General features: G+C 32.8%; 1 protein-coding gene across 3 annotated transcripts; it reads right to left on the reverse strand.

Annotated features, from left to right (window-relative positions):
• Positions 1–59: 59 nt before the first annotated feature.
• On the reverse strand, positions 60–4469 carry LOC128683206 (uncharacterized protein). Of its 3 annotated transcripts, none has more exons than XM_053768553.2 (6): positions 3935–4464; positions 3312–3508; positions 2769–3075; positions 2382–2573; positions 1909–2043; positions 60–1319 (listed from the first exon to the last, which is right to left on the reverse strand). In XM_053768553.2, exons 1-6 carry the CDS (start codon positions 4103–4105, stop codon positions 1098–1100), a joined length of 1224 nt encoding a protein of 407 aa, XP_053624528.1. In that variant the 5' UTR covers positions 4106–4464; the 3' UTR covers positions 60–1097. The 3 variants fall into 3 exon arrangements, 2 of the variants coding, with proteins under 2 accessions (XP_053624528.1, XP_053624529.1); XR_008406256.2 differs by having other exon boundaries at positions 1180–1319; positions 1909–2056; positions 3935–4467; XM_053768554.2 differs by lacking the exon at positions 1909–2043 and having other exon boundaries at positions 3935–4469.
• Positions 4470–18499: the final 14030 nt, after the last annotated feature.

The raw sequence follows: 18499 nt of genomic DNA on the forward strand, positions 1-18499 counted from the left end.
TTATTTATATAAAAAATGACTTGAACGTGTTAGTTTTGGTACAAAAGAAACTCCAAGAATCTAAGCATAAAATGTCTTATTTATTAATAGTTGTCATCAATACATATAATAAAACAGTAAAAAAAATCATGTACATTGAATAAATTTACATAAATATAAAATTGGTCTATAGAGTCCCAGAAACAGTAAGAATTTGAAAAAAAATTTTCAAATTCTATCTGTTTGTATACGATAATCTTCGGAACTACTGGACGGATTTGAATGAAACTTTTTTGTTATATAGCTATTAAGCCTGGACAACATAAAATTGAACACCTGATGAAGAACAATGATGGTACAGGTAAACTATAGGAATATAGAAATGACGACTTAACAAAAATTGTTCAATGTGATGAGCATTTTCTGTAGAGGTATAAAAATCAAAGATCTGGAACACCTGATGTAGACCTATGATAGTACAGGTAAAGGAAACAGAAATGACGCTCTTATAAAAGTTGTTCAGTCTAATGAGCATTTTCTGTTGAGGTATAAAAATCGAAGATCTGGAACACCTGAAGAAGAGTCATAATAGTTCCGCTAAAATATAGAAAGTATACTTTTTCAGTCTGATTAGCATCTTCTGTATGTATAGGTATCATTACATTTGTACAATTAAATTTCTCTAACAATTATTTTGACTCCTTACCAAAAATTTTTCGGCCACGCGAACGAAGTCGCAGGCATCAGCTAGTAATTAATATACTTATCATAAATCTCGTTAAACAAAAGCTGGAATGGTCACCTCCAAAATAACATAATTTAATACTTACACGTATGATCACAGTATAATATTAAAGATTACAGGAACTCTATCTTTTTAAATATTGTTATATACACAATTTAAGTTTATTCTTTGATAAATATCTTTTTAAAGAATTATTTAAAAGTATATGTGAACATAATTAACAATATAACATTATTTATTTATAGAACTATATAGAAACTCCGAAGGACTAGCTTTTCTTATTATTTCATCTAATTTATACTCAACTTCTGCGTGAGCGAAATAGAGAGAAAACCATACTGAGACAATCAGCCTATCAGTAAAATTAAGTGAATTATCTTCGACTTAATAAGTTAATTTCTACCTGTACTGCTTTTTTCATTAAGTCTTTAAAATCATCTAACGGCAATCGGTTATTCTTGAAATCTTGGTAAAAAAATGCTATATCTTTAAGAAAACGATTTTCCTCGTCTTGTAGAAGCCGGACTGTATTTTTTGTATTCCCTCCGAGTACAAAATTTGAATGAAGCTTGTATAAGTGATGTTCTCGTAGTGGCTGTAAATGTAATAAAAGTATCATCAACATCAATAGTTTCATGTCTTTTCATATGAAGACATGAATCCTGGAGTTCAAAGCAACACATCAACGCAATCCATGAATTATATGATAGATAGTGCACTATTGATAGCATTTGGCCCTTGGGCCAATTATGTCCCCATAATAATTTGGACAAAGCAGATAGCATAGTATATCAAACAAGTTAAAGTTTTGTTAAAATTCGCCAATAACCTATGCCAATGATACAATGTCGGTGAGGATATCGTTAAATCGATTTTACGTAATTGTTTATGTCAAAGTCACTCTCTGAGAAAACCTGCTACGGCTGCTGGCTGTTATATTCGAAATCTAAAGACTGCTTGTACATTATTATATTTAGAAATCGTGAACTAGCGTTAACTATTCAAGATTTTAATATGTCGATGAGGGAAAACAAATAAGGTGGTTGAGCGTATCATATACGAACAAACGTCACTTGATTTCAAATCGGAGGGATACTGCTAAAGGTGTTCAGGAATGATAATAGTGATATTAATTAAATAATCTGTGCTAACAATATTAAATTGATTTATTGGTAATAGCATACCTCATCTGGGCTAGCTGTGTATGTGGAAACTTGAACTCCAGGTGTAAATATGAAGGGTTTAAAATATGATACGCTGGGATCCGGTGTCGCGGTGAACCAGTGGATATTTACCCCAGTGGAGGACAGCACTGACACCTGTGAAATTCAACTAATATTATCAATGAGTATTGTTAACAGATATTACCATGTATATGATATATACCATAAATGTAATTTTTAAAGCATAAATGGTAAGGTGTAGTATGTTTGTAAATAAATGTGTTATGATTGTCTTCAAGCATGAAACAAATTAACATAAAATTACCAAACAAAATACATGAGAATCAAGCTGACTTTTTTTTAGTAGTGATTATTTAAATGGCAGTATCTACAATATTGTATTTAATCTTGTTGTTGTTTATCGGTTTTATTCCTATTTTCATATTGTTTTCTATTTCCCTATTGTAACTTTAATGTTAATAAAATTAACAAACCTGGCTGCCTTGGGTAGGGAATGAGTCGTCACATGCTCGACAGATGCCACTCTCTTTATCCCTCAATATGGCAAACATATTGTGTACATCAAAGGTAGCTTTGGCAGTATGTTCTTTCAAAAGCTTCACCCCTTCCTGTTGCCTCACAATGTCACCGCCGGCAGAAAAGCATTTTTTAAAGTTGAATTCACTCTATAGAAAGTTAAACCATAACATTAGTAGAATTTTTTTTTCTTTTTTCTTTCTTCTTAATTTATCTTATTAAATGCAAGATATTAAAGAATTTTCTGCAACTTCACATTTATGACTAATTTTACATTACAATATTCCTGAAATAACAAATTTTAAAACTTTTTAAGTCAAAGATGAAGATAACAAAAATCTTACCTGTCCATCCCACAAACCCATATCTTTCGCTTTTTCATGTAAATTTTCAGAGTGTTTATTTATATTTGTAGTAATAGTCAGACCATTAGATATATTTCTGTAACCTTTTTCAATTTTTTCTGCAGCCCATAGTGTGCCACTAGTTTCTAACACCCAGGCTTCAAGAGGATCTGCTATTAAGAAAGAGTTATGGTAGATGAGGCTGTCATCAAACTCAGAACATGGCCCACCTTGTCCATATTTTTCAAGGAGAGTGATTATCACTTCTAAGGCTTCCAAAGCTGTGTCTCCTCTCTCTAAACCTAATCTAAAATTGAATTGTATGTAAATTAACTTACAAATTATTGTTATTCATGTGAACAAAATAGTAGTTTAGTAAACATGAACATACTCATTTTTTTTGTTAATTTTAATATTAATTGATTCTTAACAAAATATCATTATCATGGTTAGTTTAAAGTACATTTGTTGAAGTTATTTAAGAATTACAATTGAATGAAAAAAATTGAACAGAATTATCAATTTCAATAGTACTACTATTACCTGACAAGATCCATTCCTAGCAAGCGTTTTTGTCTAGCATCTCCATTCCCTTCATTATTATTTGTCCACACAGCTTCATTGCCAATCACCACATTCTTATCATTGCTGCCCATCTCAGCCCCCCACATCCAAGCAGGTTTGCTCAAAATTACACTATTGACAATTTTTGGACTCTCATCAATTGATATGTAGGTGCACTAAAACAGTTATCACTTCTAAGTTATATTTATAAAAGATGATCTTCTCCATCTTTGAGTGCAAGAGATCATGGATTACAAAACAGCTAAACGTGGACTGAGTTTCAAAACTCTTGGAAGTATCCAAGAGTATATATTGTTTCTGTATCAAAACAACTTTGTGGGCTTTGGCTTGGGTATTTAACTTTTTGTCTGTATTTAACTCTGGTTATGTAGGTGTCTCAAATTGTATTCTTGAATTGTATCATAAATAGAATTTCAGGCAATGGTCGTGTGCTTAAAAAGTGGTTGAGATATTATGGACGCCATAGCGTCTAAAATTTATAATAGCATCAATCAAAGCAAACATCAAATTTTAGATTTCCCGTGGACATGGTTTCCACTTTTTATGCTAACTCCCAATCTTTACCCAATAATATTACTAACCTTCAGTTTTGTATCTCTAGTGCCTCTCCCAATACAAACGACTTCTTGTACTTCGTTCTGTGGACGGTCCGAATTCTTACCAAATATCACTTTGCCATGTTTTGTAAGGTTAGGCATTACGACAAATGTATCACACGACTTGGGTAAAGGCATGTTATCCTGAGCTTTCATTTCTTGTTACAATTTATAAAATCACTCTCAGTAGTAAGTACCTACCTACTTTTATTTCATGCAGTAGTACATAACCCCGGTATACCAAACCAAAATAAATTTCTTCTTAATTGTATATAGACGAATTGACGCGACGGCACTGGTTGACATTGACACAAAAGTTTCAAGAGTTGACTTAACATTGACACATTTTTAACGGTATTACCATGGATTTAGTAAGTACTTCGTGTTAAACTCATAATTAATATACACTTGTGGAAGTCTCCATGTTCCTTCTTACTATCAATAAAACCATATATTTAATGAGCGTATATCACATACTTTATTTTTTCACATAAAACAAAACTGACAAACATGGACAATCAACAATAACGTAACCTAGGTTAGAAATCAACGACAATGCTATAAACATATAAACCTATCCTCAACACTTCGTACAACGGAGTACCTAATAATAGGGCATATTACGCAAAGCTCAGCGCAGTTGGCGCTACTGTTACAACTAAGGTAGGTACACAAACCTTGCCAATAGGGAGTATTACTGCACATTTATCCCGCACAGCACTATGTTAGTTACACAAAAGCTTTGCCGTCTTTTGCAATGTCAGTTAAAACGTTTATTTTAGAGTACTTTATTAATCCTTTCACTAAACTTTTTTATAAAATAAATAGGCGGGATAAATGCGCAGTAACGTACGTAGTCATTGACTATGATATAAGTACTAAATATTTAAAGGTATTTTACTTAAGTACGGTAAGCATGTAACCTTTAATAGACGATCCGCAAACAGTTCGCCGAACTTGGCGGTTTCCACGTACATTCCTGTTTTTTTCTTACGGTAATAAAAAAATCACATAAAAATTACTCAATGTACGTTTTACGCGTTGGCTTCTGTCTGAGTTTGGGCGATAGTGTGTACCCATTATTATTATCGAGGTATGCAAACGATCCGGTAGATACTTTCCGGTAGTTACAGTTAACGAAAATACGACGCTCGTAGTTCATATTGGTGACTCCCCTAGCTGCTTTTACGAAGATAACTTCTTATGTGAATCCCTTCCGGTGATACTTATAGTATACTTAGGGTAAAGCATCATACGTATACTTAGGTATAGGTATGATGCTTTAGTCTGGTGCTTCGGTAGCTCTATGTAATATTTAGGTTTTTGCCATGTCACTTTCTAAACGAAAGTATTTTCTTAGGCAGTTATTAGTCCAGTTAAGTAGATAAGTTAATTATATTGGAAGTTTGTAGATAAAATGATATGCCAACAACTGTATGGTTAGCTAAATAAAATATATACCTATGTATACTAAGTAATTTTACTTGGAATTGAAGAATTCTCACTCTGTAGGTATAGGTAATTTGATGAAAAATCAAATGTAATAAATAAATGGGTAAAAAATATGAAGCTTATTTTATATAGCTTACATTACGCATAATTACCAAGAAACAGGTGTGGGTCCCACGTGTATCTCATCAATTAATGTTTTCAGGGCCTAAAGAAAACCGCTGGCCATAAATCATTTATGCAAATAGCCTGCAACAATGAGCTTAAATATAGAGAGTACTCCATAAAACCTCATACCGGAGGTACCGCCGACTTCCCGCCACTTTCTGACGGTTTTACCTAACGTTTCCGTTTCGTCGGATCCCGGCGATATTACGTAACACAATCTCTACTCTACCTACCCTTCTTTTGTTCTCATTAAATTAAAACATAACGTAAAAAATCAAATAAGTAAAAAATTTGGTACTAAAAATATATAAATATATGAAGTTAATGTACTAAGTACTCATTCCGCAAAGTTTCCCCATAATGGACTTATTAGTGGGACTGATTTATTTAAACATAATTTATCATTCCCGAACTTGAGATTGAAGATTTGACATTCTTGACAGCTCTCATTTAATCTTAATAAAGTGTCTAAATACACGCTTCACTGGTCGACCGACTTCAAAATGAGGAGTCTTTTTATCATCGCCATATTTTTTTTAAGTTAAAAAATTAGGAGGGCCGACTATTCGACTCGATATTTTTAGGAAATTAAATCAATAGAAATTCATGGTATAGGTACCACGTAAACATCTATAACGTACGTAACTATAGCGTACAGTAAGTAGGTAGGTAAGTTTGAGGAAAATACTGAAGGGTCTGCGCCACAAAGTAAAAACAAATAATAAATTCTGGCAGAAAATTGGATGAATATTTTAATAACTTAACGAAACGGATACTACACATTGCGCTTTTAATATATTGAACGCTAAGTAGGTAAGCAAGTTATGTACTTTTGCAAGTTACGACGTATTCTTTCGTAGTTGCGAGGACGTGTGAGTGAAAGATGTAAATCCAGGAGAATGAATATTTATTTTAAAAACTGGTAGCTGATACTCGCGACTTCGTTCGCGGTTTTCGAACAATTTTTGGTAAAGGGATAAAATTATTAGAGAGAAATTTTGAAAATTATTAGAGAGAAGATTCCCATTTATGCATAGCATGTACATAAATGGGAGTTTTGGCCAGTTTAGGCAAGCTTTCAATGATAGATCACCCGTCGATGAAAGGTCGATATACCCAAATTGTTACCGCCTTAAGTGCGTGGAGGTACTTCCACCTTTTGTTATTATGACAAATCAACACATATAATAAAACAGTAAAATGAGTATTTCGGTACATTGAAGATATTTAAATAAAAAAAATTGAGACCGATAGAGAATTAGTAAGACCGATTGAGAGTTTGTCCGTTTGTCCGTTGTTAAGTCGTCATTTCTATATTCCCTATAGTTTAGCTGTACCATGTAAGTCTACATCAGGTGTTCCAGATGAACAGATGTGTCTGAAAAATTCGATGTTTAGCTGGACCATCATGGGTCGTCGTCATCAGGTGTTCCAGATCTTCGATTTTTATTCCTCAACTGAAAATGCTCATCTTTGTAAACAACTTTGCAACTTTTGTAAAGGCGTTATTTCTATTTTTCTCATAGGTTCTTCATAAGGTATTCCAGTTTTAAAAGCATTTATGCCCTATATGTTGCCCAAACTCATAGCTATATAACAAAAAAGTTTCATTGGAATCCGTTCCGGAGATAATCGTGTTTTTTCAAATTTTTACTCTGTTATCATGAATCTATCGCCTAATGTTGGTTTTATGTAAATATATTCAATGTACAGATTTATTTCTACTGTTTTATTATATGTGAGATATAGATAAATAACAGTTTACCTGTACACACACAAGGAAAATGAAAATAAACAAAACATACTAGGTACTTATACAAAATTTATTAAGTGAACTTTTGCTGAATGTATGTGAGGACTGGATGTGTGTTATAATATTAGTATTGATCTGAATTTCCCAAGTCATCTCACTTAGGTACCTACAATAGGCTGCACATACATTACGTTTGCATAGTTAGGGAGGTATTTTTGAATACTTACTAACTTGGTAGGTACCAACTTAAGCTCTAATTATTCTGTTCACTTGTTTGTGTGGTGTCTTTGGTCAATGTCAGAGGTGGTCTCCAAACGTGTATGAAGTATTTATTGTAGCTTTATCTTGCAACATATTATTACTTATAACTAAGTAAATAAATACCTACTTCATACACGAATAAATGTCTCTGCTACCGCCTGGTCAAGAAATGTTGATTTGGTGCCGTAAAGGATGATATACCCGCCAATGGTCTGACAACCAGGGATGCCGAGGACTAAAAAAGCGGACCCTTAGCTCCGATGCTAAGGAAAACTGGGAACACACTCAGATGAAGTAAGTTGTCATTTGTATCGTGACAACTTATACTTCATCTGAGTGTGTTCCCGGCTTTTTTATTTATATTTATATTACCTACGTATTTACTGTCTCTGTCTGTGTCGCCGATTATTGCCAATCGATTACGTAATCTCATTTAAAATACACAGAAGGCTGGTACTTAGTTGGTTTTATTTGCCATTCTTTTACGTGCAAGGACATGCATACAAACATTTTCGGAATTAACTCACCCAAACTCTTGGCCCCTTTGTATTCTTTGGCTACTTACTTCTTAGGGTTGGTGTTAATAGTACCTACACACGTTCTAACCATTCCTCTTTTATTTGAATTAATTCACTTATTTTCAGTGGATTCTTAAGATACTTAATAAGATTACTTTTTTATAAATGAGGTGAGGTTATGGGTTGTTTGTAATATACTCGTAGGTACATATAGAAATTAATCAAAACATGTTCCATACTTGGTAAGTAAGATAAGTAATTAAGATATAGTTTAAATTTTTTTAGTCATTTTTATGAAATAAGTACCTAGGTACCTATACATTAAGGTTAGATTCTTGAAAACACTAAATTTTTGTGCAGTTTTCCTTCTTGCTGCATTATCCATCTATCTAAAATAACACGTTTTAATGTTAGCAAGATAGGGCCTACCCTGCTTCATACGAAATATATACTTCTCAAAAATGCATTAATATGAGATTTCCCTTACGCCGCGGTATGAAATCTCGGAAATCTTATGTAGGTAAAAGCTTTTTGTGTACAAGAGACTTGTATTCCTACTAATATTATAAATGCGAAAGTTTGTGAGGATGTACCTAAGTAGGTATTTGTGGATCTTTTTTACTCTTTCACACAAAATACTTACTGGACGGATGGTTATGGCATTTGGTCCACGGGTTTCTGGAATATCACGGAAGGTAATAAGTATCCCGAAATTCCCACCGGAACCAAGCCACCGGACGAAGATAATACTAATATACTTGTTACGAGATGTACTCAACTCAGAAATAATCTTGGTTTTGGTATATAAATATGCTATTTGGTATAATAAAGAGGTTGAGAAACCAAGATATTTTTCAACAAAGTTCCATTCGTTGATATCTCAATATCTCTCGCTGGAGGGATAGATTGGATACCGATTAAGTAGGTACTATATATAAGTACCAGCATTTGCCCGCGACTTCACCCTCGTGAATTTCCTACATATTGTGCCATGACGTTTTTCGCAATGTCTCTCCCATTACTCCATACTCCCGCTTTCTGCAACGCGTGTCGTCCCATTTCGCATGTCGTGTGACGTTCCGGTTTTTTATTAACCACAAACGTAAATTTAACATTTTATGGGTCTCTCTTTAAAAATAATGAAGTTTCATATAAATTTCCACCCCTACATAGTTTCCCTAGAGATGCAATTTTCAAAATATATTTTCTTCTTCCTCTCCACTTCAAGTTCTTTATTGGTGTGAGGTTTGATTTATTATGAAGAGTATGTTTACCGATTCTCTTCAGCTTTTTATCTTAAAAATTGTATTAAGTCCCATACAATCTTTTTAATGAATTGAGGGTTAATTTTTAGAAAAACCTGAAACAAGTATTCTTTAATTTGTTGTAAACAACCAAAATCCAAATTTTCAAGTCACTAACTTCAACGGTGTAGAACTTTCGTAGAACTTTAAAAGTTTTTCACCCCTTTCACACTTTCGGGTTGGAATTTCCAAAAGTCCTCTCTTAATACTCACCTACACTCCCCAGTGAACCTATTTGCCAATTTCAGCTTCCTTCATCCAGTCAAATCCTGAAGTCATCAGTCAGTTACTCAGTAGGTAACGCAAGAGTTTTATTTGATTATCTTTATTTTTTATCGCTATCAATCTAATAAAGTCAATTTATGCAGTAACCCACTTAACTATGTTGTGTTTTCATTAAAAAAAATATGACGATTTTATTTTCTGCCAGCTTGAAAACAATCATAGAAGGAACGAATCTCGTACGATCAAAGTCTTCTAGATCAAAGATGGAAAAGATCTTTGATCAAAAATGTTGAACATTTAGCCCGTTCGTTCATTTCATGCAGGTTGCCAAAATTATAATATCTAAGATGAAAGTGATATTTCATTGAACATAAATCAACTTACCTACTTAATTATATCCTTACATGTTTCTTTATGGTTATTGAAGTATTTTAAACTAGCTGATGCCCGCGACTACGAAGTCACGAGGCCTAATAATTTTTGGTAAGGAGTCAAAATTATTAGAGAAATTATTTAACTGTAGAGATAAAGCGTGACGATACCTATACAGAAGATGCTCATACGACTGAAATATAAATTTCCTATAATTTAGCATTTCTATTATGACTCTTCTTCAGGTGTTCCAGATCTTCGATTTTTAGACATTATCAGGAAATTCTCATCAGGCTGAACAACTTGTATTAAGGCGTCATTTCTATATTTCCTGGAGTTTAGCTGTGCCATCTTGGGTCTGCATGAGGTTTTCCAAATCTTCGATTTTTGTACCTCAACAGAAAATGCTCATCAGGCTGAATAACTTTTGTTAAGTCGTTATTTTTACATTTTCTATAGTTTAGTTGTACCATCATGGGTCTACATCAGATGTTCCAGATCTTAATTTTTTATACCTCAACTGAAAATGCTCATCAGGCTGAACAACTTTTGATAAGGCGTCATTTCTATATTTCCTATAGTTTAGCCGTACCATCATGGGTCTACATCAGGTGTTCCAGATCTTCGATTTTTATATTTCAACAGGAAATGCTCAACAAACAACTGAACAACTTTTATAACGTAGACGTAGTTGACGTAGTTTCTATATTTCCTATAGTTTAGCTGTACCAACATTTTTCTCCATCAGATGTTCCAGTTTCAAAATAATTTATACCCTATATTTTGCCCAGGCTTAATAGCTATATAACAAAATAAGTTTCATTCAAATCCGTCCAGTAGTTCCGAAGATTAGCGTGTACAAACAGTCCAACAAAGAGAGTTTTTTTTTTCAAATTCTTTCTCTGTTACTATGGCTCTATCGCCTAATTTTGTTTTTTTTTTTTTTGTAAATATATTCAATGTACAGGATTTTTTTTGTACTGTTTTATTGTATGTATTGATATATGCATATTAGCTTTTACCCGCGGTTTTGCCCACATGAATTTCCCACGGGACCAGAATTTTAGGGATAAACGGAATCCTATGTCATTCACCATACTCCGAAACTACTTACTTAGTAATGAGAAGCGTGAAGAGATAACTAACAAGCAAATGAATAACCTTAATTTAGCATTTAGTTGGCATTGAATTAATTCCCGGTTATAGATTTTTAGACGTCAGTTTCTTTGGCAATTAAATCTTATTTAATTGCCAAAGTTGTCGAGTGTAACACACAATATTTTATTTACAAGTAAATAACATGCTTAAGTAAAAAAGAAACGTTTAACTTTGCCAACGTTTCCGACGAAACTATAATATTTTAGGTGAAATCTATACCTCTATCACAAGTGATTATCTTGTGCAGCCCACAATTTTGCATGGCAGATACCGGATCTTGCAACCAGCACTGTAGTATTGGATACTAAAATCGATAGGCTACTTGTATTTTGTACTTGTCATTTAGGGAAAGCTTTCCAGTTTCCTGAGTAGACTCCTAACATATAAATACTAGGAATATTTCTGACATTCCTAGTATTTATAAAAAAAAAAAACAAAAAATATGTAATTAGTTTTTTAACGGGTTCTTTATTTCGGATGTCCCGTGAAATGATTTATGTTAGTTAGTATTCATTTGGGATCCGATTTGGTCAGTGGGAGTCAAACAACAAGTATGAAGTCATGGCTACCTACCTCGTTAAAAGGCGCTTCGCTCATCTGACAGTAACGATGATCGATGGTTGGGACTTCCCCTGTAATATCCGCCCCGCACCCCGCATTCCCGCTGCCTGCACACTACACACAACCACCTTCGCCACCACTCCAATAAAATAGACACTAATCTAAAATTATATCTCAAGCAAGTCATAAGGGGAACCTCTAGCAATTCATGATGATGATGATTCGACTTATGTTGGGGATTATTGGACTACATCGACAAATGCCTATATGTCTCAAGTGTGGGTACCATATATTCAATATTTTTTTATTAAGTAAGTAGGTATTAAAAATTACATAGTAGGATAAAGTTGTGGAGTATCATAGTGACGCTAAAACCATCTCTGAAATATTCATTTAAGTGGTACTTAGATTTACACGGAGTATTATTACACGGAGTAGTAGATTTACACGGAGTATATTAGGTATAAATTTATTGCAGGCTTCTTCAATTTATAGCTATCGCTATCAGAATAGTAGATCTTACAAAATATCTGGGTAATATATTACTTATAAAATTATGAAAATAATCTCGACACTTATATATTTTTCTTTTATGCTCGACACAAAAGTTTATAAAAAACTTGAGAAACCTTTAATTTAAATTATTATTGCGATGATTCTAACCACTTAAAATTAACCTAGAAACTGGGATTGATATCCAGTAGGATTATTGGATATTCTTGAAAAAAAAAAAAAAAACTAGAAATTAGCTCACCCACTAGTTGATATTGGAAGAGATTATTCTCCAATTGAATTTCGGGTTTGGAAAGAGTGATTTTTCATTTACTACCGTTTTAAAAGCACGTAAAACGGTAGTAAACGAAAAAATCACTCTTTCCAAACCGGAAATTCAATTGGAGAATAATCTCTTTCAACATGCCACGTGATATTCCGAGATGATCAAAGTGGAGCAAACAAACACATCCTCTATAGTCGACAAAATTATCCTCTTATGATTTTGCTATGGAGATGGATTTAGGCCAGGCAAAAACGTTTACCACGGCATTCTAATTTTTATATCAATAAACGACTAAAGAATAGATTTATACAATATTAAATAGTAGTTATATGAATAAAGTCTTAAAAATATAATGTTGATAAATATTAAAACTTAACGATCCTGTGCCTAAATACAGACACTTGTTAGCTTTGTATCAACACAAAGAAATATATTTACCCGCTGTGTAGGCCCTAATCTTCATTCACGACCATGGCGTAGGAATATTGAAATACAAAATTATCATTTTTTTTATTGACACAAATCTTACACAACAAATTTACAGGCAGACATAATGCTATAGAATAGTTCTAATGAAGTATATAATTTTATTCACGTCAGCTTAGGCGGCTTAGGCGACTTTAATAAAATCTGATACACAGCAATTAAAAGTCTCTAAAAGAAAGAATTTATTATTACACATAATTATATTAATTACTAGCGGATGAAGCGACTTCGTTTGCGTAGCCGAACAATTTTGGTAAGTCAAAATTGTCAGATAAATTTAACAGTACACACGATGCTCATCGACTGAAAAACTATATTTCCTGTAATTTCACTGGAGCATTATGACTCTTCTTCAGGTATTCCAGATCTTCGGTATTTATACATCAACAGGAAATGCTCATCAGTTTGAACAACTTTTGTTAAGGCATCATTTTTTTATTTCTTATAGCTTAGCTGATTCTCGATATATGTAAATTTATTCAATGTACAGATTTTTGTCTACGGCTTTATTATATGTATTGATTAGTCAAACATTCGTAAATTCATTCTAAGGTCTACAAAATTGATTCAGTGCCATAAAGTTGACATTGTGAACTAACCTCACTTTTGCGATACTATTGAAAATCTAAAATTCGATTAGTTGCTTCGACCAATCCATTGGTTTGCCTTTGAAGTCATCGAGATATTTATGGTTGGTATGGTTGGTAATACCCGATTTCAATTATTATTAGCTTGCAATTTCCCTCGGATTTGTTCTCGCTAATCCTGCTCAATTCTTTGGTGTTGAGTTGTAAGCCGTGCAATAACGTCGAACGACCGGGAGGAGATTGTATTGTTATTCCACAAGTGATCCTCGTACTTAAATTAATACAGAAATCTATGTAATTTAATATAAATAACGGTGTTCAATTACGCGAAATTCTTTTTATTTCAATTAATTATACATCCGAGATATATGAATTTTATTTTACACTAGTAAAATTTCGATCATTCCCTAAGAAAAATTATGGGTCTATAGGTTCCCCTAATTTTTTGTACTACTAATTTAGGTTGGTACTTACACAAACTTTTTGCTTAAAATCTTTTCGTACATTTTTATTATTCTTAATTACGTATAGCCTATTTTTGCTTCTCCTAACATTTTACCTCCTTTCATTTACTTCCCAAATTACTTAGTAGTCCAAATAATTTATTAATTCTTATATTCATAATGGTTTAATTATGTTTCTCACAAAATAATTAAGTACAAATGTATAACGCCTAATCTTTATTGTGCAATAATCTTTATCAATCTCCATTTTATAGTAAGTATAGGCTCTACCCAAACAAACCTAACTTTCTGGACACATTTCCAAACCTTAATTTTTTCATCTTAACTTTTGTTGGCATAGTTTGAAGCTCTGCTCGCTTTGCCCGCTCCGCTTGGTGTGTTCCCCATACTAACCTAACCGACACAGCTAGGTGTGTTATCGATATGTTTTTTGCGGCCCCTGACACCCGCGCCCCCATGCACCGACTTGAGTTGTTAACCTGTTGTAGTACATTTCGAAATTATTATTACATATATACTACATTTGATATGAGAATATTGTCATATCATATGTATGTATGAATATTGTCATATCAAATATTATTAAACTAGGTTAGGTATAAAGAAATAAATTTCAAACTATTTTAGGATGTCTTACAATAGAGATTCTAAAATTGTATCTAACAATTATAAGGCTAAATTATAATAGTGCTGAAAAATCTATTAGACTAGATAATAATTCTGCGTTGTAAGTTTTGCCAATAAGTTTGACGAAGTGAAATTAGAAACAATAATTTTAAACGAATCAAAACGCGCCCAAAAATGATGAAGAGTATGATTACCAATTTACAGCTTTTTATATTGAAATTTGTATTAAGTCCCATACAATCTTTCACCCCCCTTTTGAAGGGGTTAAGGGTTAATGTTCAGAAAAACCTTAAAATATGTGTTCTTTAGTTTATTGTAAACAACTAAAATCCAAATTTTCTAGTCACTAACTTCAACGGTGTAGAAATTTCATATAATAGTTTTTCACCCCCTTCGGGGTGGAATTTCCAAAGATCCTCTCTTAATGCTCACCTACACTCCTCAGGAAGCATACATTCCAAATTTCAGTTTCGTACGCCCAGCAGTTTCGGCTGTACGTTGTCTGTCAATTAGTCAGTCACTCAGTAACGGATGAGTTTTTGATTACAATGAAATAAATAAGAAGTCAATCGTGCCCACATATATAAATTAATTTTATCTACCCACATAAGCGCAATGTCGGTCATAAATCTTGTTCATAAGTTTACTTATGTAATTTTTGTAGGACTTGTAGTTGTTTTCAGTAAGAAAATTATTTGTTTTAAAAATTTAAAATGCCAGACGACAAAACACACGGTTGGTCGATTTTGCCATATAATATGCTTATAGATTCACAATTATATAATTATCTTGTTATTATTTGTTATATATCGTTTCTCCTATATTTTTACGCTGTATATATATTTTGATATATTTATTTATATTATATGTAATTATTTTTCTGTTTATTCATATTACTTTCACTATGCACAAATATGTATTTTTATAATATGATTAACACAAAATTATACGTACGTAACGATATATGTATACTGGATGGCGCGTGGAAATGCTAAGTCGGTTAGCTACCAGGTTATAGCAGAAAACCAGTGCTTTGCTCATCTCAGTCGTCGGTAAAGAAATTCGCTGAGCTTATGACCTTTTTAAATTGCTGCGGCGCACACCTGCTTAGAATTAGTTTTAAGTTTTTTTCTTTATTGTTGTTACTTATGTGTATTAATAGGCTTGTGTGCGTTGAGTTGTTCAAATAAATCATTCATTCATGCATTCAAAACATTTTCCTATCTTCATAATATTCTTCGGTAGGGAATAAAATACATAATAGGTGTAATAATTATTTACAATTGTACTTCTATTGTGTCGCGTCGAGTATGTTTGAAAGATATAAATGTCCTTATTTTTTTTTCCATTTAACATGCCAAAAGTGACAAAATTAATTTCAAGATATACCTAGCAGTTTCAATTTAAAGTCTATTTAGCTCCTTTCACATTGTGTTCTTGTGTGGGGGAAGTTTAAATTTGACCCGGCTGTGAGCAGTTTATTTGAAATTGCTTTGTTTATACTCTACACGAGCTTCGAAAAAAAAAACAGTCTGTCTTAGTCAAAATCAAATATCAAAAACAAAATTTAATATGGGGCTTATATAAAATTTAGTTTTTGATATTTAAAAGAAGTATCTGATTTAGTGGAAAACACAGGCATTAATGTATGTAGGTATATCAAACAACAAATGTATGTCAAATAATACCAATGTCATCTTATAATAATAAGAAGGCATTTTCCGTTGATTTATGTCGACGATGTCACAACTAAGAAACATGTAAGAAAAAAATCGTTAAACCAATAAAGCGGACTTGGATGAGTTGTCGATTTTGAAAAGTGGATTCTTTCTTTGTGGTTGGCTTCTTTCGGGGAAGGATTGTATGACGCGGCATGACGTGACATGATGTGATAAGACGTGGGCGCGTACTGACGTGACGTCTTGACGGGTAATCACAAACAGGCACGGCCTTTCGCTCCTTTAAAATAAATTCTACACTAATTTGATTTTTGTCTATTTTTATTAGTAAAGGACACAAGAAAATTTAGACTTGTTTCCTTCTAATTCGGAACCTATAAATATTGAAAACTAGTTATATATTCAAGCTTTGCGTTTTTGTTTTGTTTTAGCTGTCCCAATGTTTGTCTGTCTATAATCAAATCTTGCAAATTTCACCTATTTCCCTTTGGCCTACGGAGTTGAAATTGTCCATGTCGTTTCAGTTTCTATTATTAACATGCATCATAAGAATGCGCTGATGGTGCACCCAGGGATAGCTCTAGACGTGGAAACTCCTCAACGGCCCATGACATCATTTTCTCGTCACGCGTTTAATGCAAAAATCTCTCACGACAATAAAAGTTTGTAGCAAGAAATTGTATATTCTTACAAATCTTGTTGAATTAGATATATTTTATAGCACTACATAGTGCTATAAAATATATCTATATAACAAAAACCAAATATATATAACAAAAACCTTAGATATATTTTATAGCACTACATAGTGCTATAAAATATAACAAAAACCAAATATATATAACAAAAACCTTAGATATATTTTATAGCACTACATAGTGCTATAAAATATATCTAAGGTTTTTGTTTTTAAAGTTCAGTCAGGTACAGTCAACAGCACATTATCCTACTCAAATTCATTGGAAACTCACCATAAAAGTTTTTGCAGGGTAATTTGATGTCCTGTCGACTGTACTAGTTTGATAAATGTGCGAATGTGCTCATCTTACATGACAAACCTACATATGTACATACAATGTTTGTATAGAATCGCTATATAATCAATCCCAATCCTGTCCACACAGCACGTAAAATAAATAAGATAACCGAGATTGTAACCGTCGCACTCATATCGACTCAATCCAAAAGGGCTAAGGAATTTCCACGAATATAATCTGTTCAACGAATTGGTATTGTGTATAGAACCTAAATTTATATAAGAGCTTTAATCCAGTTGTGAATTTTTCGAAAATGACTTAACCAATTTTGATGCCCCACAAACCTAAAAATTCTATTGACATACTTATTTTACATAGGTACCTTATAAATTTCATAAAATATACATATGTTACAAAAAATTAAATTTTGCCCGAAGTAGAATTTTAGACCTTGCTCGCTTCGTTCGCTCGGTCAAATATACCTACTGTTAATACATATCACTAAACTAAAATATGCGTAACTCAACTTCGATGTTATATTTATCGGAAATAATTAAGTCGAACTATATTGCGAAATTCACTAACATTGTAAGTTAGAACAATTTTGATGAAATTCTCAATTTTTTTAATAGATAGGTAAATTAATAATAACATGAGGAAATGTTTACCGATCCGAATAATGTCTCCCCGTAAATTAATGATTAAACTTCAATTGTTTTCATAGGTACACTAAAGATGAACTGCGCCGTCAAGTTTGACGTTGATTTTAACCAATGTGCCAATGATATTTAGACGAAATGGAGTACAAACTATTAGTTTTTCTACGCTCGTTAAAGTTAAGATCAAAGTTGACGGTGCAACACACCCTACAATTACCCCACTCGAGTGTCTCTTCTTTTAATTTAGTTGAAAGTCAGAATAATATCAACACCTTAAAATGATAAGTGGTACTTTACTTAACACTACAGGCATTCCACAGATGAACGCGAAACTCTGACTTACCAAGGCTCAGAAGGTCCATGACTCGAATGTGTCCGTACCAAATAGGAACTTATCGTGCGCAATGAGTGTTCAGTTATAATTGGTGTGCCACAAAAATTCATTGCTTTGTTAGGTATAACTGTCATGTAAAATCGAAAAAATAACTGATGGCAAAAGAATTTAGTTTTCAGTTGATAATTTC

Source organism: Plodia interpunctella, chromosome Z (genome assembly GCF_027563975.2).
Source record: "Plodia interpunctella isolate USDA-ARS_2022_Savannah chromosome Z, ilPloInte3.2, whole genome shotgun sequence".
Taxonomy (NCBI): domain Eukaryota; kingdom Metazoa; phylum Arthropoda; class Insecta; order Lepidoptera; family Pyralidae; genus Plodia; species Plodia interpunctella.